At 44.0% G+C, this 27,007-nt stretch overlaps 1 protein-coding gene across 4 annotated transcripts in view; it reads left to right on the plus strand.

Moving 5' to 3' along the window:
• Positions 1 to 27,007, plus strand: part of LOC142049858 (secretory carrier-associated membrane protein 1-like) — a 74,270-nt gene that overhangs the window by 39,831 nt on the left and 7,432 nt on the right. For all 4 annotated transcript variants that reach the window (XM_075077966.1, XM_075077968.1, XM_075077970.1 and 1 more), the window contains exons 3-6: positions 9,192 to 9,290; positions 10,174 to 10,285; positions 13,548 to 13,676; positions 21,487 to 21,646. In XM_075077966.1, the coding sequence (XP_074934067.1) occupies positions 9,192 to 9,290; positions 10,174 to 10,285; positions 13,548 to 13,676; positions 21,487 to 21,646 (500 nt within the window). The remainder of the gene's footprint in view (positions 1 to 9,191; positions 9,291 to 10,173; positions 10,286 to 13,547; positions 13,677 to 21,486; positions 21,647 to 27,007) is intronic.

Genomic DNA, 27,007 nt, shown 5'->3' on the forward strand with positions numbered 1-27,007 from the left:
GAGCACCGTCCAACCTGACCTTGAATTTTTCCACAGATGGGGCATCTACCACCTCTCTGGGCAACCTGTTCCAGTGTTTCACAACCTTCATCGTAAAAAACTTCTTAGAAGATGGTTTATAATACCGGTGACTATTGTGCATTGAATTATGATCTTTAAATAATAACCTCAAAAAATAAGCACATTAAAGCAATATTCAACTTCCACCATTAGAGGTAGATTTGAGCACTGACAGTTTGTTCCCCTGTGCACACATTATGAAGCTGAGATTTCATTCTTTATATATATCAACCAAGCAGAAATTCTGGAGTGATACCCAGCAAAATTAACAACAGATGTTGAGGTAGATACATGATTTTTCTTATCCTTTCCTTACTACCTCTGACTCGCTTACAAGCTCTTCTCTCTACTTTTTCTTACACTGTGCACTAATTCCAGTAAGTGATATTAAATAACACATAAGTGATATTAAACACACAATAACTTAAACTAATGGTGTAGACATACCTAGTGTAGCTCAAAAATAGCTACTTTAGATGTAATATAAGAGACTACCCGTGCTGGCTTTTTGCTGCTTTTGATTTTAAACAGTGTCAAGTGTGCTACTGGGGTAGGACAGCCTTTAGAAAAGTGGAAACTATTTTCAAAGAAAACTTAAGAGCTGAAGCTCTGGTAAGCTAAGAGTGAAACTAAGGCAAGCTCAAAACTCTGAGGAAAAGCTTGTAGAACAACTTGGGAAAATCTCTTTCCCAGAAGCAGGAAGCTTCCACCGTCTTTAAGGCTGTAAGAGTACTAATAGAAGATAATGATGTAGGAAAAAGCTAAATTAGTTGTTTCTTTACAAGGGAAGTATCTTAAACTTGAGTTCTTAATAGAATAAGCTTTAGAGAAGCAATAACTTGCTGGAAATAGGTAATATTCAGCTGAGTGCTAAGAAAACTGAGATGGAAAATTGCTAAAGCGTGAACTGGAATGTACCTCAGCTGGCCTTATACCAGAAGAAGGAAAAGTGATGGCTGTCTCACTCACTATAGAAAAAGCTCTTAAAAGGATTCAAGAAATTAAGAGGCCAGAAGGTACAAATTCTTTACTGGGCAAGTAGAAGGGAATGGTAGGGAAGTCTACTAATCATAGATGTTGGTTGGTTGAGTTTTTTAGAGTGGTTGGTTTGTATGCTTTTAGCAGAACTCTACACATACAGGGGCTTTAACCTTCAAACAGACATGGAAGATGCCTTGACCGTAGAGTCATCCTGCATTAAGTAGTGGACTGCAGTGCACATATCTGACAAAATGAAACTCAGTGCAGCTGCTTCCTTGTACTGCAGTGCTTGAAGAAATCAGCCTGGAGTGTCCTCCTTCATGTTACTATAGTGATATGGCTGTGTGGCTTTTGGGGGGCTGAGGCCTGAAGGAAGATCATAATCCTAGTCATATTATTATAGAGTATCCAAAATTCCTAATCATGTACTAGCCTTGAAAAAGTCATGGTAGCCTTTTGGTTGCAAACCTCCATGAAAGAAGGAAGTCTCAAAGGTGCAGGAGCAGGCCATCCCCATGTGCTGTAAAGTCGAGCAGGCGGGGGAGAAGACCGACTTGGCTGAATAGTGAGCTTTGGCTGGAACTCAAGAAAAAAAGGAGAGCTTACCGCCTTTGGAAGAAGGGGCAGGTGACTCAGGAGGACTACAAGGATGTTGTGAGGTTATGCAGGGAAAAGATTAGGAAGGCAAAGGCCCAGCTGGAACTTAAACTGGCCGCCACCGTTAAAGATAACAAAAAATATTTTTATAAATGCATCAGTGACAAAAGGAGGGCCAGGGAGAATCTCCCTCCTTTGTTGGACGTGGAAGGTAACCTTGCCAGGAAAGATGAGGAGAAGGCTGAGGTACTTCATGCTTTCTTTGCCTCAGTCTTTAATAGTCAGACTGGTCATCCTCGGGGTTGTCAGGCCTCTGTGCTGGGAGATAGAGCTAGTATGCAGAATGAAGTCCCAGTTGTTGAAGAGGTGGCAGTCACCAACCTGCTCCTTCACCTGGATGTTCACAAGTCCATGGGGCCAGATGGGATCCACCCGAGGATACTGAGGGAGCTGGCAGAGGAGCTCGCCAAGCCACTCTCCATCATTTATCAGCAGTCCTGGTCAACCGGGGAGGTCCCAGATGACTGGAAACTAGCGAATGTGACGCCCCTCTACAAGAAGGGCTGGAAGGAGGATCTGGGGAACTACAGGCCTGTCAGCCTGACCTCGGTGCCGGGAAAGGTCATGGAGCAGATCATCTTGAATTCAGCACATGCAGGACAACCAGGGGATCGGGCTCAGCCAGCATGGGTTTATGAAAGGGAGGTCCTGCCTCACTAACCTGGTCTCCTTCCATGATAAGGTGACCCGCTTAGTGGATGAGGGGAAGGCTGTAGACGTTGTCTACTTGGACTTTAGTAAGGCCTTTGACACTGTCTCCCACAGCATGCTCATGGAGAAGCTGGCTGCTCACGGCTTGGACAAGTGCACTCTGTGCTGGGTTAAAAACTGGCTGGACGGCTGAGCTCAGCAAGTAGTAGTGAATGGAGTCAAATCCAGTTGGTGGCCAGTCACGAGTGGTGTTCCCCAGGGCTCAGTGTTGGGGCTGGTCCTGTTCAATATCTTCACTGATGATCTGGATGAGGGGATTGAGTGCACCCTCAGTAAGTTTGCAGATGACACCAAGCTGGGTGGAAGCGTCGATCTGCTGGAGGGCAGGAAGGCCTTACAGAGGGACCTGGACGGGCTGGATCGTTGGGCCGGAGCCAACGGTATGAGATTCAAGAAGGCTAAGTGCCGGGTCCTGCACTTGGGTCACAACAACCCCATGCAACGCTACAGGCTTGGGGAGGAGTGTCTGGAGAGCTGCCTGGAGGAAAAGGACCTGGGGGTGCTGGTTGACAGCCAGCTGAACATGAGCCGGCAGTGTGCTCAGGCAGCCAAGAAGGCCAATGGCATCCTGGCTTGTATCAGGAATAGTGTCGCGAGCAGGACCAGGGAGGTGATAGTGCCCCTGTACTTGGCACTGGTGAGGCCGCACCTTGAGTACTGTGTTCAGTTTTGGGCCCCTCACTACAAGAAGGACATTGGGGTGCTGGAGCATGTCCAAAGAGGGGCAACGAAGTTGGTGAGGGGTCTAGAGAACAAGTCTTATGAGGAATGGCTGAGGGAGCTGGGGTTGTCTAGTCTGGAGAAGAGGAAGCTGAGGGGACACCTTATTGCTCTCTACAGCTACCTGAAAGGAGGTTGTAGCGAGGCGGGGATCAGTCTCTTCTCCCTAGTAACAAGCGATAGGACGAGAGGAAATGGCCTCAAGCTGTGCCAGGGGAAGTTTAGGTTGGACATTAGGAAAAACTTCTTCACCGAAAGGGTTGTCAGACATTGGAACAGGCTGCCCAGGGAGGTGGTAGAGTCTCCATCCCTGGAGGTATTTACAAGAAGGGTAGACGTGGTGCTTGAGGATATGGTTTAGTGGTGGACTTGGCAGTGATAGGTTAGCGGTTAGACTCGATGATCTTAAGGATCTTTTCCAACCTTAACGATTCTATGATTCTGTGATTCTATGATGGTTGTGACTCTCAAAATATTCCAGTCAGTCATATTGGCTACTGTAAGGATATGTGGAATGTGAGAGCATCTTTTTCATTGAGGTTATAGACCTTTTCAGTTTAAAGGGAGTAATAAGTAACAGAGAAAGTGATAAACAAAACCAGATAGATAAGCGAAAGCAGGCATAAAGTAAGAGTAAAACTCTTAAGCCACTAATTGATGGGCCATTAAAAAGCAGCAGGTGCAGCTTTGAAGCAGTTCAGTCTGGACTTTCTAATTGATAAGAAGGGCAAAAGGAGATAAACATGAATATTATGGAGAGTTGAGGGGAGCATGTGGGGCTATGCAAAATTTATTAAGGAATATTTAGGGGAATAGTCAAAGGTGTGGAACAATTGGGGACTGGGGAGGAACAAGGAGGAGACTAGCAAAGAGGATGGATGAAAGGGGCTGGTTGCATATAAGTTGCTACTAGTCAGTACACTTGTCTGACAGAGCTATACATCTAACCACTGCAGTTCACAGAATCATAGAACGTCCTGAGTTGGAAGGGACCCACAAGGATCATCGAGTCCAACTCCTGTCCTTGCACAGGACAACCCCAAAATTCACATCATATCTCTAATGGCATTGTACAAATGGTTCTTGAACCATGACTACCTCCCTGGGGAGCCTGTTCCAGTGCTCCACCACCCTCTGGGTGAAGAACCTTTCCCTAATATCCAACCTAAACCTCCCCTGGCACATCTTCCTGCCATTCCCTCGGATCCTATCATTGGTTGCCAGAGAGAAGAGATCAGCACCTGCCCCTCCTCTTTCCCTTATGAGGAAGCTGTAGACTGCGATGAGGTCTCCCCTCAGTCTCCTCTTCTCCAGGCTGAACAAACCAAATGACTGTAGTCGCTCCTCATACAGTTTCTCCTCTAAACCCTTCACCAACTTCGTGGCCCTCCTCTGGACACTCTCTAGTAGCTCTATATCCTTAATATACTGTGGCACCCAAAACTGTACACAGTTGTCGTGGTTCAGCCTCAGTTGGCAACTAAACACCACGCAGCCGCTCGCTCACTCACCCCGGGGAGAGAACTGGAAGAGCAAAAAAAACCAAAACTTGTGAGTTGAGATAAGAACAGTTTAATAATTAGAATTAAATAATAATAATAATGATGATTATGATAATAGTAACAATAATGATAGTATCTTAAAAAGGAAAAGGGAAAAAGGGAAAAAACAGAAACACAAACAATACAACCACTCACCACCCGCCAACTGACGCTGCCCGTCCCCGAGCTGCGATTGCTGCTTCTCTCCCCCAGCCAGCTCCTCTCAGTTAACATACTGGGCATGATGTTACATGATATGGAATACCCCTTTGGCCAGTTTGAGTCTGCTCTCTTAGCTGTGCCCCCTCCCCTCCCGGCTTCTTGTGCACCTGGCAGAGCATGGGAAGCTGGAAGAGTCCTTGACTAGTACAAGCACTACCCAGCAACAACTAAAACATCGGTGTGTTATCAACATTGTTTTCATACTAAGTTCAAAGCACAGCACTATGCCAGCTGCAGTGAAGAAAATTAACTCTATCCCAACTAAAACTGTGACACAGTACTTGAGTTACTGTTAAATCCTTTCTTAAATATCTTTCTATGAAATTTCACTCTACACCATCTGTGAGTGCTGCAAGGTCTAGGTGCCAGCAACTGGAGAGACTAGAGTGAATTATGTGCCAGCAATTGAGTCAGACCCCAGGTAGTAGTGGTCTGTATGTCTGTGGTGTCAGCAATTGAGCATCTCTGTGTCAGCAGCTGGAGCGACCATGGGTCGTAAGGCCTATGTGTTTGGGGTGTCAGCAGCTGGAGGGACCAGTGTGTTTTCTCTGTGTGTATTTGTGTAATTTACATATACATATATATATGTGTATGTGTTTTCCTCTGTGTATATATTCACTAGCAAACTTCAAGCTGGACTAGCTGGCAAATAGGAGGAAAACCTGTCTCTGGGAAGACTCAAAGTCTGAGCCAAAAGTGAGTAAGGGAGTCCAGGGTCTAGGCCTAGATATATGGCAAGGTGAGAGCCCGTGCTGGTGTTTGGGGGAGCTGCAAGGGTGGGGGATGCTTACAAGACTAGTGTTTGAGTACATGAATCTGCTACTGAACATCAAGCTGGGCTAACTAGCAAACAGGAGGAAACCTCTATACTAGGTAAGAGGGCCCCAGGTCCAGGCAGGTATATCAGACAGGCTGACAACCCATGCTCGTATCTGAGGGATCTGCAGTTGTGTGCTTGTAAATCTGGAGAGGCATGTGTTTTTTAATAGTGAACTTCAGTGCTGATCAGCTGGAGAGGAGGAATGGGACATGGCTCTGTGTACCTATATTTTATGTAATTCTGATAGTGTTATGTGGGGGTGGTGTTAAAGGCAGTGCCCTGCCTTTGGCAGCTTGTGTAGCTGGCTATGCTAGTGTCCTTGGTACGTGCGGTTGTGTGTGTATTTGCGTGCATCTCTGGGATGTGCACTCAACTTTGCTACTAGCCACACCTGGAAACAGGAAAGCAGCAGCTGTATCTGTCAGCCTGGGATGGATGGATTCAGACCAGAGGGTCTGAAGTTGTGCTGGACTAGGCTCCAGCTGTTGGAGAGGGGTCCCTGGGTCTCAGAATCTGCTGGAAGAGGTAGCTTTTATAACATCTCTTAACAGCTTTTGTCCCCCAGCCCCTCTTGACTTTCTTAGTATTCCAGGATGCACAGCCCCTGCTACAAATCACTGTTTTAATCTCTCTTCTTCCAGGGAGCACAGGCTCTTACCTAGGCATGTGTGTAGTGGACAGCAATTCTAACACTGTATAGGTGGCCAGCTAGCATATAGTAGAGCCTAAGCAATGCAGAAATCTGAATCCAAAGAATCTTCCACATAATTAGTTCCTTATGTTAATGTCATCTATCATATATGCTGTTGGATAGCATCTTTGATTATGTATCTCTAATGAGCTTTCTGATCGGTTCCTTTATTCATCATAAGCATATATGCATGTTCCATGTCCAAGCTGTTTGGACAAAGTGTCTTTCAAGGATAAGTAACTTTGAATTCATTGTTCAAATGATGGTTGTCTAGTTTTTGTAGGAGTTCTTGTACAAGAGACCTTTGTCCTTATCACAGAATGCTCCAACTTAAGGAATAGCAGTATTAATCACCTTTAACCAACTTTGGCTGTCTTCATCCTAGAACACCGAGTAATCTTTCTTATGATTAAAAGCTTAAATCACTGAGTATTTCTGAGAAATGAGACCTCTCTGATATCTCAGTATTTTATTAGGAGCTGATGTACAAGGTGGAAAGATAATTTTGAAATGCTGGAATCAGTTGATGTTGCTGAGGTATGCTGCAATATTACACACAGAGGTGGAGTTTACTCGGGCATGATGTTTTCTCCTCAGTGTATCGCATTTATGCATTTCAAAAGATGGTTGGTGTATTGGGTTTGCGTGGCAAGGTTTTGGTAGCAGGTGGGCTATAGGGGTGGCTTCTGTGAGAAGCTGCCAGAAGCTTCCAAGCTTCCCCTATGTCCAACAGAGCCAATGCCAGCCTGCTCCAAGATGGACCCACAGCTGGCCAAGGCTGAGCCAATCAGGGAAGGTGGTAGTGCCTCTGTGATAACATATTTAAGAAGGGGGGGAGGGGGGGGACTGCTGTACAACAGCATGAAGAGAGGAGTGAGAATATGTGAGAGAAACAACACTGCAGACACCAAGGTCAGTGAAGAATGAGAGGGGAAGGAGATGCTCCAGGGACCAGAGCAGAGATTCCCCTGCAGCCCCTAGTGAAGACCACAGTGAAGCAGGCTGTCCCCCTGCAGCCTATGGAGGTTAACGGTGGAGCAGATATCCACCTGCAGCCCATGGAGGACCCCATGTTGGAGCAGGTGGATGTGCCTGAACGAGGCTGTGACCCCATGGGAAGCCTGTGCTGAAGCAGGCTCCTGGCAGGACCTGTGGACCCATGGAGAGAGGAGCCCACACTGGAGCAAGTTTGATGGCAGGACTTTTGACCCTGTGGGGGACCCATGCTGGATCAGTCCATTCCTGAAGAACTGCAGCCCGTGGGAAGGACCCACATTGGAGAAGTTTGCGGAGGACTGTCTCCCGTGGGATGGGCCCCACACTGGAGCAGGGGAAGTGTGAGGAGTTCTTCCCCTGAGGAGGAAGGAGTGGAAGAGACAATGTGCGATGAACTGACCGCAATCCCCATTCCCCGTCCCCCTGCACCACTGAGGGGAAGGAGGTAGAGAAAATGGGGACTGAAGTTGAGCCTGGGAAGAACAGAGGGGTGGGGGGAAGGTGTTTTAAGATTTGGTTTTATATCTCATTATCCTACTCTGATTTTGATTGTTAATAAATTAATTTCCCCAAGTTGAGTCTGTTTTGCCTGTGATGGTAATTGCTGAGTGATCTCTCTGTCCATATCTCCACCTATGAGCCTTTTGTTATACTTTCTCTCCCCTGTCCAGCTGAGAAGGGTAGTGATAGAGTGGCATGGTGGGCACCTGGTGTCCAGCCAGGGTCAACCCACCACAGTTGGAAAAGATACAGATAAGCTGGGCCAAGTCATAATTTGCCAAGTTAGTGGTATTCAGTTGATTCCTGCTTTGTTTTAAGGTGCTTTTGTATTTGAAACATTGCAGTTCTCACCATATTTTTGTTCTTGATTTTAGTCTTATTAGGAACAAGTGATTCTCTGTCTTAAAAGATCACAGAACAGGGAAGTCTTTCATGTTGCAAGCTCTACACAAAGAAAGATATGAATTGTAGTTTTCTCCCAAGCATATTTAAGAATAAAATAACATCAGAGTAAAGCTATACTGGTCTGCTTTGGTAAAGTTCAGTTGATAACTTTAATCTAGGCAGCAGTAATTTCCTTGGTTTGATAGGTACTGGTTAACATTGTGTATGATAGAGAGATGTGGAGAAAGTCAGAGGAGATGACAAACAGGAATAAGCAGGAGATGATTCAAAACAAAACACAGAATTGAAAAAAAACCTGAGCTACTAAAAGCTGCTTGTAAGATGTGTTCTTATAGGTAATGACCAAGTGACCAAATTGATAGTGGTACTTGAAACTAGATACTACAGTACATACTGGTGGAATAGTTAAGGAATAGATTGTGGATCCTGAACTGGAAAATTTAATACAGTACATTGCTTCTATAGTTAACCAGGTGATATAAGCCTTTGTTAAGTAGAAGGCTCTGGAAGACACTACTAATAAATTACATCGTGTTTGAGAATATGAATAGATCACTGTTAAATCCTGCAATTCTCTTAAATGGTAACTGTCTTTATTCATGTTAATGTCTGGACAAAATTAAAATTCTATTTACTTTCTACTGATCCATAAAATTCCATGTGTGCAAGTAGTACAGTGTAAAAACAAGCAAGCAGAGCACTGCACCACAGAATATAGTTACCTTCTTTTTCCTAAAGGTTATAAATATTGCAGGTAGCATATCAGATTTTCAGTTTATCAGTAACAGTTCCTTTAAAGCAACTGGATTAGTTATTACAGAGTTAATGAAGATGTGCTTATTAGAATAGGAGACTGTTTCCCTATAACTGTCTCGTGTTTTCTTAGTCTCCTCCAGGAAATGTGAAAATGTCTAATGTACCTAGTACCCAGCCAGCAATAATGAAACCAACAGAAGAACCACCTGCTTATGCACAAACTGCAAAGGTTTGTCAATAACTTTCAGGCACTAGGTTCCTTTCGATTATCTTCATATAAATACACTTCTGTGTCGTGGTTCAGCCTCAGTTGGCAACTAAACACCACGCAGCCGCTCGCTCACTTCCCCCCACCCCTGTGGGATGGGGGAGAGAATCGGAAGAGCAAAAGAACTTGTCGGTTGAAATAAGCATATTTTAATAATTACAATAAAATAATAATTATAATTATTATGATAATAATGACAATAACGATAATATAATAAAATGGAAAAGGAAAAAGAAAACCAGAAACACAAATGATACAACCACTCACCACCCGCCGACCGACGCTGCCCACCCCCGAGCCGCGATTGCCTCCCTCCTCCTCCCCCAGCCAGCACCTCCCAGTTAACATACTGGGCATGATGTTACATGATATGGAATACCCCTTTGGCCAGTTTGAATCTGCTCTCTTAGCTGTGCCCCCTCCCCTCCCGGCTTCTTGTGCACCTGGCAGAGCATGGGAAGCTGGAAAAGTCCTTGACTAGTACAAGCACTACCCAGCAACAGCCAAAACATCTGTGTGTTATCTCAACATTGTTTTCATGCTAAGTCCAAAGCACAGCACTATGCCAGCTGCAGTGAAGAAAATTAACTCTATCCCAGCTAAAACCATGACATTCTGGAATAGTGTCTTTTATAAATAAGCATTGCTTTCCTGATGATTTATGAAAATAATACTGCCTTTAAGTAATCAGTTACTGCATGAATTCATGTAATAGTAGGTCAGTCTTCATCCATGACTGGAGATGCTTAATTATGGAAAATAGACTTGGAATATTTATTTTGTGTTTGTTGTTTGTTTTTTTTTAATCAATGATGATTTATCTAATGATGCTTGTTTTGTTCAGGAGCATGCCTTGGCCCAGGCAGAACTGCTAAAGCGTCAAGAAGAACTGGAAAGGAAAGCAGCTGAACTGGATCGCAGAGAAAGGGAAATGCAGAGTCTTAATCAGCAGGGGGGTATGCATGAAAAAAATACTTTTTTAAATTGCAGAAATTTCACTTATTCTCAGAAACTGTTTTAGTTTTACGGTGACATTGTGAAACAGGTCAAAGAGGGGTTTTTATAATCTCTTCAGGAAAAGAAAATTTATCTCCTTTGGGACAATGCATACAGTGGCTAAAAACTGGCCTGGCCTGTGTAAATTTTCACAGCAAATATTTTAAATGTGGCCTATGTTACATGTTATTCTCTGCTATCAGCTATTTTTATTCTAGGTTAATATCCAAGTAATATTACTGAATAGAAATGGAACAGTTTGAGAAGAAGTAAAAGTAACTTCATAAGTAACATCTCTTTGATTTCTCTTCTGTCAGTATTTATAGCTGTAGGAGAACTTTCCTGTTTTGAAACATTTTCTTATCTTTTGCTGTGTTACAGACACAATATTCTATGCAAATAGCAGAAAGATTTATTCTATTATTGTATTAATTTTTCATGACACTTTGGAACCCATAGTCAAAATCCGTATCTCATTTTGCCACAAACTGTAAGTGTGCTGTGTGAAACCACTAGTTTTTGTACCGCAATTTCACAAATTAGAAGATTTACATACTCTTAACTGAAGATACTGTGCTAGAAGTAGATCTATGGGAATATTCCTTTTCAAAAGGAAGAACTTCAGACTGAAGTTAGAAAAAGCAAACCAAGACAAAAAACCAAAAACACTGTGTGCAAGGTTGACTTTGTGTGATCTTTTCACTTGTATCTAGAATTCTGACTGTTGTATTTCCACATGTGCTGGTTTTTTTGCTCCTGTGGTAATTGGAATATACAGTGGTACAATTCCAGATTGCATAATCACTTAGTAATTCAAATTCTCAGGGAACTTTATGCCAGTCATATGCTAGGATCTGGGAATGGGGACTTGCTATTCTTCTTCTAAGGAAAAGAGTCATGGTGATATTGCCTCTACGTTAAACCATTTTTATTTTCTCAGTATTTATTCTTTTCAATCTCCTTGTTAAATCTCTGTACCTCTTCTCCCAGATAATGATTTTTTTTGTTCTTTTTTTTTTTTTTATTTCCTTCTTCATATATTTCTCTTTGTCTAATTTCACTAACTTATATTGATTACTTGTCTCTTCCAGGCTTTAGGGACAGTTTTGTTCATCTATATTGTAGGGAACATAACTCTTGATACCCCATGCATGTTTCAGGACATTTCTAAAATGGATATTTACTGTGTTATTAAGTTGCAGTTGTTCACATCGAAGTGCTTGAAGAGTCCGTGAAGAATCTAAAGGATTCTTTAGGAAGGCGAATAGAGAAGAGAGAGCTCTTAAAGCTTTAAAGAGGATATTGGGTTTTTACCAAATGACTGCGTAAAAGATGCTGCAAATCAGAAATTGTATGTTCTGACTGAAGAGAACAATATTCTCTTCCTTTTGATTTTTTTCCTTTTGCACACTCATTCAAACTCCTTTGGAAACAATGTAGAGAAGTAGAGATGTTTTGATTGGAGAGCAAGGTCTTTTGCAACAGTACTCTAGCTATTTGCATTCAGTGTAAAATGTTGGCTGCACATCTACGACACTGTCATCATATGCAATTGACTAAAATGCAAAGATCTTCAAGCTGATAGGTCTGCTCAGCTCGATGCCTTCGGTCTTCTCTGCTTGGGTCCTGTGCAGTATTACACTTGAGCTTATTGAAGTGTGCTGCTTCCTGTTTCAACTAGTTCATTTGGGCATGCCTGAAAATACCTTTCTGGACTTGCATGAAGCTAGTTTTGGGGGTGTCTGCCTTCATAGTGTAGTCTGCCTTCATTGAAATTACGTTAATAGGTCTTGAGATGGTAACTTGTTGTGTTGAATGAAATAACTCTGAGCTAGCTCTTTGCTTATCAAGATACAATCTTGGAATATGAGTATCCAGAGTATATTTAGAAAAAGGCCACTTGGTTTTTGATCTCAAACCATCTCACCAAGCTGTCTTTCAGTCTTAGCTGAAAATTTTGAAACCTGTGCGACAGGGGTAGGAAAGCACATCAAATATAATTCTTAAATAAGAACTTGTACTATTATAAGATATCTGATTTTTTTCTGTGACTCTGTCTTGAAACTATCGGTCCTGAAAGAAATAACCATATACTGTAGAATGAAGATCTGAATTATTATCAGATCTTTTTCATATAAGAAATCCCAAAGTAGTTTTTTAATATGGATGGGAATATTACTTGATTACCTTCTGTATGGTCTCTCTGTAAATCCCCTGCTCTAAAAGGCTTGATAAAAAACATTCAGTGGAAGAGGCAGAAAATTTAACAGATACTTAGTCCCTTGGACCTGTTTGGACAGAACTGTCAGCTTCATCTTGTCTGAGTGGGGAAAGAAATAAGTAATGCAAGTGTGTAAGCTTTGCAAGTTTTCTGTTCTTACCAGATGAACTGCTAGTAAAGATATGGTTGAAGATAGAAATTGCAAGCAAAACCTTGTCGGAATTTCAAATAAAGGTGCCTTTAGGTTAGTCTCTAGTTCAGCTCCACTTTTGACATACGGTGATTAATGTATCTCTTGCATCCAGAATTTGAAATGCTGTAGTAAAGGTTTGTTGTAGTTATCAGTTGAATCTCTGAGTCTATGCTTGGTAAGACTTGTGTTCGGCAGAATGTATACTCTAATCTGTGAGCAGATCAGCATACAGGAAATCCAAGTATCTGATACTGTGTTGTCATTTGTGGTGTCCTCACTCTGTCACACAACTGTATCAAAATATATTGATGCTGTAGGGCATCTTCTTGTAACAAAAAAGTAGTTTAGACCATTTAAATAGCTGCCTTTCTTCAGGCTTATGGGTTTTTAGGTAAAGCTTTGACTGTAAACTGTATTGGGAACTAGTTCAGAGTGTTAGAGATATCTGGGTGTTACAAATATCAGGATTCTGAGAATGGAGAATGCTTTTCAGTCCTCAGTCTTTATGTTCAACAAAGTGTGAGAGTATGGTGGGACTTAGAGAAATGTGCCTGCTTAGTCTTTTACATAGATAAAATACTGTACTTTCCTTGATCTGACTGCACTTCATTGTATTTTATTTCTGAAGATTATTTTCAGTATTGTGTGAGGATTGCTAATAAAACTCTTGGGTTTTGGTAGCCCAAGTTATCCATATGCTTGTGAAACTTGTGCATAAAACAATTTGAATAAATCCAAATGCATATCTCTTTCTAGTATACAGAGATTAAAACTATTATAAAGCACTTTTTTTTTTTCTGATTTGCAGGTAGAAAAAATAACTGGCCACCTCTTCCTGAGAATTTTCCAGTGGGTCCATGTTTCTACCAGGACTTTTCTGTAGACATTCCTGTAGAATTCCAGAAGACAGTAAAGATCATGTACTATTTGTGGATGTGTAAGTATTTTTTTTTCTTTAAAGAAGAAACAAAGTGCCTATTTGTACATATCTGCTACCCTGGCTTTTGCAACATATGTAATGAGAATATCTTTAAAATCCAGATGTCAAATCTTGAAGTGGAATCTCTTTGTTAGCTTCAATTTTAAAAGTATTGGATTATTTCATAGAAATTTCCGTAGAAAAAAAGGGGGAGGATTACACTAAGGCAATTTGGTTATAGTATATTGCAGTTTTCTGCTTTAAATATCCCTCTTGTTGTAAAATGAGCTTTGACCATTTATTACCTTAGAAATAATTCTACTTAAAATCAGCTTATATATTAAGAAATATAATACACAATTAGTGTTAATAGACTTGTGAGTTTAACAAGTGCATCGTGGTTTAACCCCAGCTGGCAAATAAGCACCATGCAGCCGCTTGCTCACTCCCCACTAGTGAGATGGGAGAGAGAATTGGAAGGGTAAAAGTGAGAAAACTTGTGGTTTGAGATAAAGACAGCTTTATATCACTTTGGTCTGTTAGGGTCAGCTGTCCTGGCTGTGTCCCCTCCCAGCTTCTTGTGTACCCAGCAGAGCCTGGGAAGCTGAAAAAGTCCTTGACCAGTGTAAGTGCTACTTAGCAACAACCAAAACATCTCTGCATTATCACCGCTGTTTCCAGCAAAACTCCAAAACATAGCCCCATACTAGCTACTACGAAGAAAATTAACTCTATCCCAGTGAAAACCAGCACACTGTTAAACTGTCTTTATCTCAACCCATGAGTTTCCTCGCTTTTACTCTACTGATTCTCTCCCCCATTCCACTGCAGGGGGAGGGAGTGAGCAGCTGCGTGGTGATTAGTTGCTGGCTGGGGTTAAACCACAAGAAATAGGTAAAGCAAAAGCCATGCATGCAAGCAAAGCAAAACGAGTAATTCATTCAGTGCTTCCCATTGGCAGGCAGGTGTTCAGCCATCTCCAGGAAGGTAGGGCTCCATCATGCATAATGATTACTTGGGAAGAGAAACGCCATCACTCTGAATGTTCCCCCCTTCCTTCTTCTTCCCCCAGCTTTATATGCTGAGAATGACATCATGTGATATGGAATGTCCCTTTGGTCAGTTGGGGTCAGCTGTCCTGGCTGTGTCCCCTCCCAGTTTCTTGTGCACCCCCAGCCTACTTGCTGGTGGGGTGGCGTGAGAAGCACAAAAGGCCTTGACACTGTGCAAGCACTGCTCAGCAGTAACTAAAACATCCCTGTATTATCAACACTGTTTTCAGCAGAAATCCAAAACATAGTCCCGTACTAGCTTCTATGAAGAAAATTAACTCTATCCCAGCTAAAATCAGCCTCCACTCTCCGTTAGACTTCCGCACTGGCCATATGGGACTGTTAAAGGGTGAGTGAGTATTACTGATGACTCCTTGGCTCTCCAGTTGGTGAATGAGCTCATGGATGGGAATCGGGGAGTCTCGGTTGGTGCGATATTGCCACCAGTGCACTGTTGTGGTGGCGATCGGCACCTGTTGTTCTTTGACCCTCAGCAACCCCACATCATAAGGGTCCATTGAGAGACCGGGCAAGGTAGACAGCTGTTTAATTTCCTTCGTCTCCAAGGCAGCTACACCAAAAGCCCACCTGTACCTCTTGGTGAGCCCACCTGTACCTCTTGGGATATCCCTGTCACTCCAGCAATGCTGATGGGTTCTGCCCCTATATAGTTTGATGGCATTAGGGTGCACTGTGCACCGGTGTCCACTAAAGATTTATACTCCTGTGGGTCGGATGTGCCAGGCCATCTAATCCACACAGTCCAGTAAACCCCGTTGTCCCTTTCCTCCACCTGGCTGGAGGCAGGGCCCCTCTAGTCTTGATCATGGCATTCGCAACTCACTTGCTGTAAATGTGAATCAAGCGTCTCTCTATTAAGCTCAGAAATAAAATCAGCACTTCTACTCCTCTGTCTGGGGACCTGTTCACTGGAAACTGGATCAGCAGCTTTCCTGGAAGAACCTCCCTGAGTGACACTTCTTCCCTGCAGCTCACGTACCCGTGCCTCTAGGGTTGAGGTAGGCTTGCCATCCCACTTCTTCATGTCCTCTCCGTGGTCACGCAGGTAGAACCATAGGGTGGCCTGTCATGTGTGTCCTCTCCTTTGAGCCAAAGGACGCTTAGTCCTAACAGCTGAGACACTACTCAGTAGAGGTGGGGAGTAGGACATATCTTCTTTGAGCTGCTGGACCTCTTGAGATAGTTTCTCCACAGCAGAGATGAGGGTGGAAGAGATATTTGCTTCATAATTCCATAGTTTATCAATCACATCCGCCACTTTTGGTGCCTCATCATCTTTCCAGGACATCACTGCCAGTGAGTTTGCATATGAAGACGGTGCGCTCCGTACAAGCTTCTGCCACATGGGTCGTGTGCGCTGGGCTTCATCTTGATCTTTGGATGACCGTTGATCGTCCAGGTCACCATAAATCACCTCAAGCACAGCTAATTCCCTTAGATACTGGATACCTTTCTCCATGGTTGTGCATTTTCCTAAGTGAAAATGCACATCTTCTTTGAAGGGATACCTTTCCTTCAGTCTGGACAGGAGTCACCTCCATAAGCTGAGACCTTGTGTCCCTTCTCTTCCCCTTGGGAGCGCTGAATACTGTTGAAGAGGGAGGGCTCGGTATGCATGGGCCAGGCCTGAGCATGTTGCAGCCATCTGTGTGTCTCTGGAGTTCCCAGCATAACAACATAGTTTCTCCAAATATTCTACTAGTTTTTCAGGATTCTGCACTTGTTCAGGGGTAAAGCTCCAAAACACTGGGGGTGCCCACTGCCCTAGGTATTTGCCCATGCTATCCCACACACCCTGCCACTCATAAATATCAAGTCTTGGGGCAGATCTCTGGATGATGCTTTATAACCTTAACCAAAACTATAAACAACATGCCCAAAAACTAACAATAAGTCTATCTTAACTACCCAAGGATGGGCAAGATGCAAAAAGGTTGTTGCAATAAAGGTGGAGACATCATATAAGAAAGTAGCAAAGATACCATTCTGTATTTCCTCCATATAAAGTCTCTCCGAGGAGGAGGAGGTATAATTGCTAAATTGCCTCATTGAGGTGGTATCCAAAGTACATTAATGGTTCCAGCAAAAACCCCAAATACCAGATAAACCTGAACACCAGTGTTTGCATAGCAAATCTCTTTAGGCAAAACAGCACTAGTCATGGCAGAGCACAGCAGACTAAACAAACCAACACCAATCTTTAGCATGTATTGCAAAGATGAGAACATGGTGCTGTGACCAGCAGCTGTTATTACCTCAAACCCTCTGAGCCCCACGTTGGGTACCAAAAAAGACTGTTGTGGTTCAGCTGGCAACTTAGCCCCACACAGCCACTCGCTCATTCACCCACAGGCATGATGGGGGAGAGAATCAGAAAGGTAAAAGTGAGAAAAGTCTTGGGTTAAGATAAGAACAGTTTAATAAATAAAATAGAACAATAATAACAGCAACAGTAATGCAATGAAAAGGAGAATAATGAGAGAGGCGAAAACCGGGGTGGGGGGAGGATGGCAAGAAGGAGGACCTGGGAAACTATAGGCCAGTCAGCCTCACCTTCATCCCTGGAAAGGTGATGGAGCAGTTCATCCTTGAGGTCATCTCCAGGCATGTAGAGTACAAGAAGGTTATCAGAAATAGTCAGCATGGTTTCACCAAGGGAAGATCATGCTTGACCAACCTCATAGCCTTCTATGATGGCATGGCTAGCTGGGTTGACTAAGGGAGAGCAGTGGATGTTGTCTATCTTGACTTAAGAAAGGCATTTGACACTGTCTCTCATAACATATAGGAAAGCTAAGGAAGCGTGTGTTAGATGAGTGGACAGTGAGGTGGACAGAGAACTGGCTCAACAACAGAACTCAGAGGGTCGTGATCAATGGAACAGAGTCTGGATGGAGGCCTGTCACTAGTGGTGTTCCCCAGGGGTCTGTGCTGGGTCCAGTCCTGTTCAAGATATTCATCAATGACCTGGATGATGGGATAGAGTGTAACCTCAGCAAGTTCGCTGATGACACCAAGCTGGGAGGAGTGGCTGATACACCAGAAGGCTGTGCTGCCATCCAGCGAGACCTGGACAGTCTGGAGAGCTGGGCCGAGGGGAACCTGATGAAATTCACCAAGAGCAAGTGCAAGGTCCTGCACCTGGGGAGGAACAACCCCATGCACCAGTGCAGGTAGGGGGCTGAAATACTGGAAAGTGGCTCTGTTGAGAAGGACCTTGGAATGCTGGTGGACAACAATTTAACTCTGAGCCAACAATGTGCCCTTGTGGCCAAGAAGGCCAATGGTATCCTGGGCTGCATTAAAAGGAGTGTGGCCAGCAGGTCGAGGGAGGTTATCCTCCCCCTCTACTCTGCCCTAGTGAGACCGCATTTGGAGTACTGTGTGCAGTTTTGGGCCCCTAGTTCAAGAAGGACAGGGAACTGCCTGAGCAAGTCCAGCAGAGAGCTACGAAGATGATCAGGGGGCTGGAGAATCTCCCTTATGAGGAAAGGCTGAGAGATGGCTTTTTTCAGCCTGGAGAAGAGAAGACTGCGGGGGGATTTCATCAATACCTTTAAATATCTAAAGGGTGGGTGTCAGGACGATGGGACTGGACTCTTTTCAGTAGTGCCCAATGACAGGACAAGGGGCAATGGGCACAAGTTGAAACACAGGAAGTTCCACCTAAACATGAAGAAATGCACAGGCAGTGGAAGCATGGACAGGTATCCTGGGAAGAGTATAGCAACGCTGCCTGATTGTGTAGGGATGGGGTCAGTAAGGCCAAGGCGCAGCTGCAGCTCAATTTGGCAAGGGCCACAACGAATAACAATACGGGCTTCTACAGGTATGTCAGCCCGAAAAGGAAGGTCAGAGAAAGTGTACCCCCTACTGATGAACACGACTGGCAAACTGGTAACAATGGACGAGGAGAGGGTTGAGGTATTCAACAACTTTTTTGCCTCTGTCTTCACTGGCAATCTCTTCTCACACCTCTCGAGTGGGTGGACCTCAAGGCACGGACTGGGGTAGCAAAGCCCCTCCCACTGTAAGAGAAGACCAGGTTCGTGAATGCCTGAGGAACCTGTATATGCACAAGTCTATGGGACCTGATGAGATGCATCGCAGAGTCCTGAGGGAATTGGCTGATGTAGTTGTCAAGCCACTCTCCACGATATTTGAAAAGTCATGGCAGTCAGGTGAAGTCCCTGGGGACTGGAAAAAGGGAAACATTGTGCCCATCTTTAAAAAGGGTAGAAAGGAGGATCTGGGGAACTACCGTCCTGTCAGCCTCACCTCTGTGCCTGGGAAGATCATGGAACAGGTCCTCCGAGAAGCTATGCTAAGGCACATGGAGGACAGGGAGGTGATCCGAGGCAGCCAGCATGGCTTCACCAAGGGCAAGTCCTGCCTGACCAACCTAGTGGCTTTCTATGGTGGAGTGACTACATCAGTGGACAAGGGAAGAGCAATGAATGTCATCTATCTGGATTTCTGTAAGGCTTTTGACATGATCCCCCACAGCATCCTTCTCTAAACTGGAGAGGTATGGATTTGATGGGTGGACTGTTCGGTGGATAAGGAATTGGTTGGATGGTCGCATCCAGAGGGTAGTGGTCAATGGCTCAACGTCCAGATGGAGACCGGTGATGAGTGGTGTCCCTCAAGGCTCCCTACTGGGACTAGTGCTGTTTAACATTTTCATCAATGACATAGTGTCCACCCTGAGCAAGTTTGAAGATGACACCAAGATGAGTGGTGCGGTTGACATGCCAAAAGGACGGGATGTCATCCAAAGAGACCTAGACAAGCTGGAGAGGTGGGCCTGTGAGAGAACCTCCTGAGGTTCAACAAGGCCGAGTGCAAGGTCCTGCACCTGGGTCGGGGCAACCCCCAGTATCAACACAGGCTGGGGGATGAAGGAATCGAGAGCAGCCCTGTGGAGAAGGACTTGGGGGTACTGGTGGAGGAAAAGCTGGACATGAGCCAACAATGTGCACTTGCAGCCCAGGCGGCCAACTGTATCCTGGGCTGCATCAGAAGAAGCATGGCCAGCATGTCAAGGGAGGTGATTCTGCCCCTCTACTCCGCTCTGGTGAGACCCCACCTGGAGTACTGCATCCAGCTCTGGAGCCCACAGTACAGGAAAGACATGGAGCTGTTGGAGTGGGTCCAGAGGAGGGCCACAAAAATGATCAGGCGGCTGGAGCACCTCTTCTACGAGGACAGGCTGAGACAGTTGGGGTGGTTCAGCCTGGAGAAGAGAAGGCTCTGTGGAGACCTTATTGCAGCCTTTCAGTACTTAAAGGGGTCTTCTAAGAAACAATGGGGAGATACTTTAGTAGGGCCTGTAGTGATAGGACAAGGGGTAATGGTTTTTAAGTATAAGAGCGTAGATTCAGACTAGATAGAAGGAAGAAATTTTTTACAATGAGAGTGGTGAAACACTGGAACAGGTTGCCCGGAGAGGTGGTAGATGCCCCATCCCTTGAAGCATTCAGGGTCATGCTGGACGGTGCTCTGAGCAACCTGATCTAGTTGAAGATGTCCCTGCTCATTGTAGGCGGGGGTTGGACTACATGATCTCTAAAGGTCGTTTCCAACCCAAATCATTCTGTGATCCTTCTGTTAACCTTACCTTCCAATAGAATGACTAGAATGTTTCTGTGGAGTTAAATAAAAAATCATTGCTCTAAGGAGCTGCTTGTGCACTCTCAATTATAAATACTCTACTTTATCCTGGTCCACAAGTATAGAAACTGTCCCCCAAGATAGCAAAATCACTTCTGAATCACTGCTTATTGCTGAACAAAGATAGAAATTCTTGTTCATCTTTTACGTCTGGCAGAACTTCTGTGCCAGATAGCATGAAAGTAGTAGTTGTAATGTTTCTTACTACTGTTGTATCTTTTTCTGTTCCAAGAACTAAATATATTTGAAATAATCTGTGAAGTTGTAATGCCGATGCATTTTCTTTAGTAGAAGTTCAGTATCTATCCTGTAACAAGGTCTGCCAATGAGCAAATGCCAGTATTGAGCTAAGAACTGAGCACCAAAAAGGCAGATGTTTAAGACCAGTGGTATAAGAAATATTTGAATATGCAATATATATTAAAGGATCTAGAACAGCTTCTTGCAGGCATTTTTTTACTGAGAAACTTTTTTTACTAAGTAGGTTTTTTTCTTTATTACATGTAAGACTAAGAGCTTTTTCTTAAAAGATTTTTTTTTAAAAAAAATTCAAATTGGAATGTGTACAGTGTTAAATATATGATGTATTTTATATAATTTATAAACTTTTCTCAAAAAAAAAAATCCAGTAGTTTTGTACTGTAATAGTAAGGCTGACAGTCTTGCACTCATTTACTTGCCTGATTATAAGCAAAAATTAATAACCAGCATATTAAAAAAGTGCAAATATCTCTATGCAGTAATTACTGTAGAAGAAATATCAATTATTGCAGACTTATAAACCTCTTTTTTTTCATCATTTTAGGTTTGAAAATATTATATTTTTATAACGGATTTTTTTTCTTCACTATACACCTGATACTACTTGAATTTTCCTGTTCAGTACTTTCACTTGTGAATGCTGGCTTTAACCTGAAAGTTAGAAAACTATAAAAATCAGCGTATTGCTGAGAGAGGATATTGATTTATTGTCAGCATGCTTTTGTTTAAAAATGCACAGTTTGGGTATTACTTTAAGAATTGTAATACTTTATTATATGATCATAATTTAATTAAGACTATTTTTGCTTTTGCTTCTGCAGTCCATACAGTGACGCTGTTTCTTAATATCTTCGGATGTTTGGCTTGGTTTTACATTGATGCTACGCGAGGGGTTGATTTTGGATTGAGTATCCTATGGTTCTTGCTTTTTACCCCTTGTTCTTTTGTCTGCTGGTACAGACCACTTTATGGAGCTTTCAGGTAAGAACTTCAGCTTGACTTAAGATATTTTAAAAAAACCCTACACTTATTGAAATGCACTAACATTCCAGAATTTGCTTGTTTATCATTATGATAATCCTTTAATATGATTTCATTAGAAACAATTAGAATGCTTGCCATTAATTCAGTTGCTGTATCTGAAATGTCGATGGCAACAGTAAGGAATATGATAGAATATCCTACAAAATATGTTTAAAATACTTTATACTTGGGAGCACAGAGTGTTCAGGAGCACATCTGAAATGCTTGTACACTGACACACGCCGTATGAGAAATAAGCAGAATTAAATGGAAGCATTGATCAATTCCCAGAGCTATGATATCATTGGTATTAGTGAGACTTGGTGGAATGAGTGCCACGATGGGAGTGCTGGAATGGAGGGCTACAGGCTGTTCAGGAGGGATAGGCAGGACAGGCAAGGTGGAGGAGCTGCACTGTATATAAGGGAGAGGTTTGACTGTACAGCCCTTACAGTTAGCGATGATGTGGTTGAGAGCCTCTGGGTGATGATTAGGGGGATGGAAAACAAAGGAGATGTCATAGTGGGTGTATATTACCGATCACCCAGCCAGGATGATAGCACTGATGAGTTATTCCATAGGCAATTAGGAGAAAACTCTGGATTGGTAGCCCTTGTCCTTATGGGAGATTTCAACTTCCTAGACATCAGCTGGGAATATCGTACTGCTGTGACGAGCAAGCCTGGGAAATTCCTGAAGTTTATGGAAGATAACTTCTTGTCACAAGTACTCAGGGATCCAACTAGGAAGGATGCCCTCCTAGACTTGCTATTTGTGAACAGAGAAGGACTTGTGGGAGATGTGATGGTAGGTGGCTGTCTTGGCCACAGTGATCAGGAAATGGTCGAGTTTAAAATTTTCAGTGTAATGGGAAAAAAAGGTCAGCCGAGTTGCTACCCTGGAATTCAGGAGGGTACACTTTAAGCTATTCAGGGAGCTGCTTAGCAGAGTACCCTAGTGTCATGGTTTAGTCCCAGTCAGCAACTAAGCACCACATAGCCGCTCACTCATTTCCCCTGCAGTGTGATGGGGGAGAGAATCAGAAGGGTAAAAGTGAGAAAACTTGTGGCTTGAGATAAAGACAGTTTAATAGGTAAAGCAAAAGCTGCACATGCAAGCAAAGCAAAACAAGGAATTCATTCACTGCTTCCCATCGGCAGGCAGGTGTTCAGCCATCTCCAGGAAAGCAGGGCTCCATCATGCGTAACGTTTACTTGGGAAGACAAATGGCATAACTCGAAACATCCCCCCCTTCCTTCTTCTTTCCACAGCTTATATATTGAGCATGACATCATATGGTATGGAATATCCCTTTGGTCAGTTGGAGTCAGCTGTCCCAGCTGTGTCCCCTTCCCAGGTTCTTGTGCACCTGGCAGAGCACGGGAAGCTGGAAAAGTCTTTAATTAGTATAAGCGCTACTTAGCAACAACTAAAACTTCCCTGTATTATCAACACTGCTTTTAGCACAAATCCAAAACATAGCCCCATACTAGCTACTATGAAGAAAATAAACTCTATCCCAGCTGAAACCAGGACAGTATCCACCCCTTATTCCATACCATTTACATCATGCTCAGGTCCCACACTATCCAGTACAACCTCATTAATGACCACCCCCTTCCCATCCTTTGATATAATATAATACACAGATATCATTCCCTTAGTCTATGGACTAAGTATATTAAACTGTTCTTATCTCAACCCACGAATTTTCTTACTTTGGCCCTTCCGATCCTCTCCCCCATCCCACAGGGGTGGGGGGAGTGAGCAGTCAGCTGTGTGGTATTTAGTTGCTGACTGGGGCTAAACCACAACACCTTACTGCAGCCTTTCAGTACTTAAATGGGCACTGTACGAATGATGTGGACAATCTCTTTAGCAAGCCCTATTGTGACAGGACAAGGGGTGATGGTTTTAAACTAAGGTAGTGTAGATTTAGACTGGATATAAGGAAAAAATTTTTTACAGTGAGGGTGGTGAAACAGTGGAACAGGTTGCCCAGAGAGTTTGTGGAGGCCCCATCCCTAGAAACATTCAAGGTCAGGTTGGACGGGGCTCTGAGCAACCTGATCTAGTTGAAGATGTCTCTGCTCACTGCAGGGGGCTTGGATTAGATGACCTTTGAAGTTCCCTTCCAACCCAAACCATTCTGTGATTCTATGATTCCTGCTACAGCAATTCCTATAACATGCAACTCAAATCACAGGTTACAACAATTTAAAGGGAGAACCATTGCAATCTCCACCCCGGTCACTCTGGGCCAGGTTATAGGGTTTAACATTGCAATGAAATCCTCGCCTTGGTCCTAGCCTGGCTAGCAACAAGGGGTTTCTGCTATAGTAATTCCTATAACACATGCAACTCAAATCTCAATTTACAACAATTTAAAGGTATTTCCATTACAGTCTCCACCCCTGGTCCCTTTGGACCAGACCATCAGGTTTAACATTGTAATGAACTCCTCCCCTTGCCCCTGCTCTGGCTTGGGCCTATCCACAGACTGCAGTCCCTTAGGGTTGTACCTGCTCCAAGTGGAGCCTCACCTAGGAGCTACAGTCTCTCCAGAGGTACACCTGCTGCGGCATAGACTTATCCAGAGCCACAGTCGCTTTGAGGTGCACTTGTTCCAGCGTGGCCTTACCCACAGCCACAGTCCCTTCAGAAGTAAACCCGCCCCAACATGGCCTTGCCCATGGCTGCAGCCCCTCCAGAAGTAAACCTGCTCTGTTGTGGGCTTATCCATGGCCACACACTTTGAGGTGCTCTGGCATGACCTCATGCACAGCCCTTGGTGCTTCAAGGTGTACCTCCTGCAGCATGGACTTATCTACAGCCACAGACAGTTTGAGGTGTACCTTCTCCAACATGGACTTATCCTTGGGCCACAGTTCCCTCAAAGGTATTCCTGCTGCAGCACAAACGAAACCACGGCCACAGATGCTCTGAGATATATCTGCTCTGGCATGGGCTTATCCACGGCCATGGATGCTTTGGGGTGTCCTGCTCCCACATGGACTCATCCCCAGGTCACAGTCCCTTTGACTCAAGTTCACACTGGAGTTCCAGCCTGTCCAGTACAGGAGCACAGAAACAGCAGCGATGCCCTGGCCATCTGCCAGCTCAGGTACCCGGCCATTGCTGTTATCAAAAAGTTTCCAGGCACAGCAGAGTAAGGTGATATGCAGTACAGTAAGCAGGAAAAGCAAAAAGCATCCACTAATGAGCACTAGACTCTAACATACAGTAAGGCAAGCAAGCCCCATGACAAGCACAGAAACCTGCCCATTAATTGCTAAACAGCAAAACCAGCTATAAATTCCATCTAGCACATTCCAATCAAATCTGTTATCTCAAACCCTCCAAGCCCCACGTTGGGTGCTAAAAAGGTCTATCATGGTTTAGCTCCAGTTAGCAACTAAGCACCGCACAGCTGCTCGCTAACTCTCCACTGGTGGGATGGGAGAGAGAATCAGAAGAGTAAAAATGAGAAAACTGATGGGTTGAGATAAAGACAGTTTAATAGGTAAAGCAAAAGCTGCACATGCAAGCAAAGCAAAACAAGGAATTCATTCACTGCTTCTCATTGACGGGCAGATGTTCAGCCATCTCCAGGAAAGCAGGGCTCCATCATGCTTAATGGTTACTTGGGAAGACAAATGCCATAACCCTGAATGTCCCCCCCCTTCCTTCCTCTTCCCCCAGCTTTATATACTGAGCATGATGTCATATGGTATGGAATATCCCTTTGGTCAGTTGGGAAGACCCAGGAAACTACAGACCTGTTAATCTAACCTCAGTTCCTGGAAAAAATATGGAGATCATCATACTGGGCTCTATTGAAAGGCATTTCAAGAACAATGCACTCATCAGGCACAGTCAACATGGGTTCACAAAGGGAAAGTCCCATTTAACTAATTTGATATCCTTCTATGATAAGGTCACCCGCCTAGTGGGTAAAGGGAAAGCAGTGGATGTAGGTTTTTTGGATTCTATTAAGGCTTTTGATACAGTCCCTCACAGCATCCTTCTGGACAAGTTGTCCAGCTGTGAGGTGAGCAGGTACGTGGTGTGCTGGGTGAAGAACTGGCTGAAGGGCAGGGCTCAAAGGGTTGCAGTAAATGGGACTACATCTGGCTGGCAACCATTCATCAGTGTTGTATTCATGGCTCAATCCTAGGGCCAGTCCTGTTCAATATATTTATCAGTGATATGAATGCAGGAGTTGAATGCACCATTAGCAAGTTTGCTGATCATACCAAACTGGGATCAGTCTGCTGGGATCAGAGTAGAAATTCTCTTCAGGGACAAGAGGCCTTGCAGAGCGTTCTAGATAGTTTGGAGCACTGGGCAATCATCAGTGGCATGAAATTTAACAAGTCCAAGTGCCGGATCCTGCACCTGGGACAGAGTAACTCCAGGCACAAGTAAAAATTGGGAGAGGAGTGGCTGGAGAGCAGCCCTGCAGAAAGGGATCTGGGGATGCTGGTTGACAGCAGGCTCAATATGAGTCAGCAGTGTGCCCTGGCAGCCTAGAGGGCAAACAGCATCCTGGGGTGCATCAAACACAGTATAACCAGCCAGTCAAGAGGTGGTTATCCCACTGTATTTAGCATTGGTGCAGCCTCGCCTCGAGTACTGTGTGCAGTTCTGGGCCCCACAATTTAAGAAGGATGTGAAGGTATTCGAGGGGGCAACAAAGCTGGTGAAAGGGCTGGAAGGCAAGTCCTATGAGGAGCAACAGCTAAGGACTCTGGAGTTGTCTAGTTTGGAGAAAAGGAGGCTGAGGGGAGTCCTCATTGCCCTCTACAGCTTCCTGAGGAGGGGAAGTGGAGAGGGAGATGCTGAGTTCTTCTCCCTGGTATCCAGTGACAGGACGCATGGGAATGGTTCAAAGCTGCGCCGGGGAGGTTTAGACTGGACATTAGGAAGCATTTCTTTACTGTGAGAGAGTGGTCAAACACTGGAACAGGCTTCCTAGAGAGGTGGTTGATGCCCCATGCCTGTCAGTGTTTAAGAGGCATTTGGACAATGCCCTTAGTAACATGCTTTAACTTTTGGTCAACCCTGAATTGGTCAGGCAATTGGACTAGTTGATCATTGTGGGTCCCTTCCAACTGAAAATATTCTGTTCTGTTCTGTTCTGTTCTATATATAGCTTCTACCATTGGCATAATAGTTGTAGAAAATATTCAACTTTGTATTGGGCTGATAAGAATTTTAAGGAAATTATCATTAAATCTCTGTCCCTTCGCAAGCAGGTTAAGAGTTAAGGGTGTCTTCAATTTTTGACTTCCTGAATAAATTTCATAAAAGTCTACA

The sequence above is a fragment of the Phalacrocorax aristotelis genome, chromosome W (assembly GCF_949628215.1).
Source record: "Phalacrocorax aristotelis chromosome W, bGulAri2.1, whole genome shotgun sequence".
NCBI lineage: Eukaryota > Metazoa > Chordata > Aves > Suliformes > Phalacrocoracidae > Phalacrocorax > Phalacrocorax aristotelis.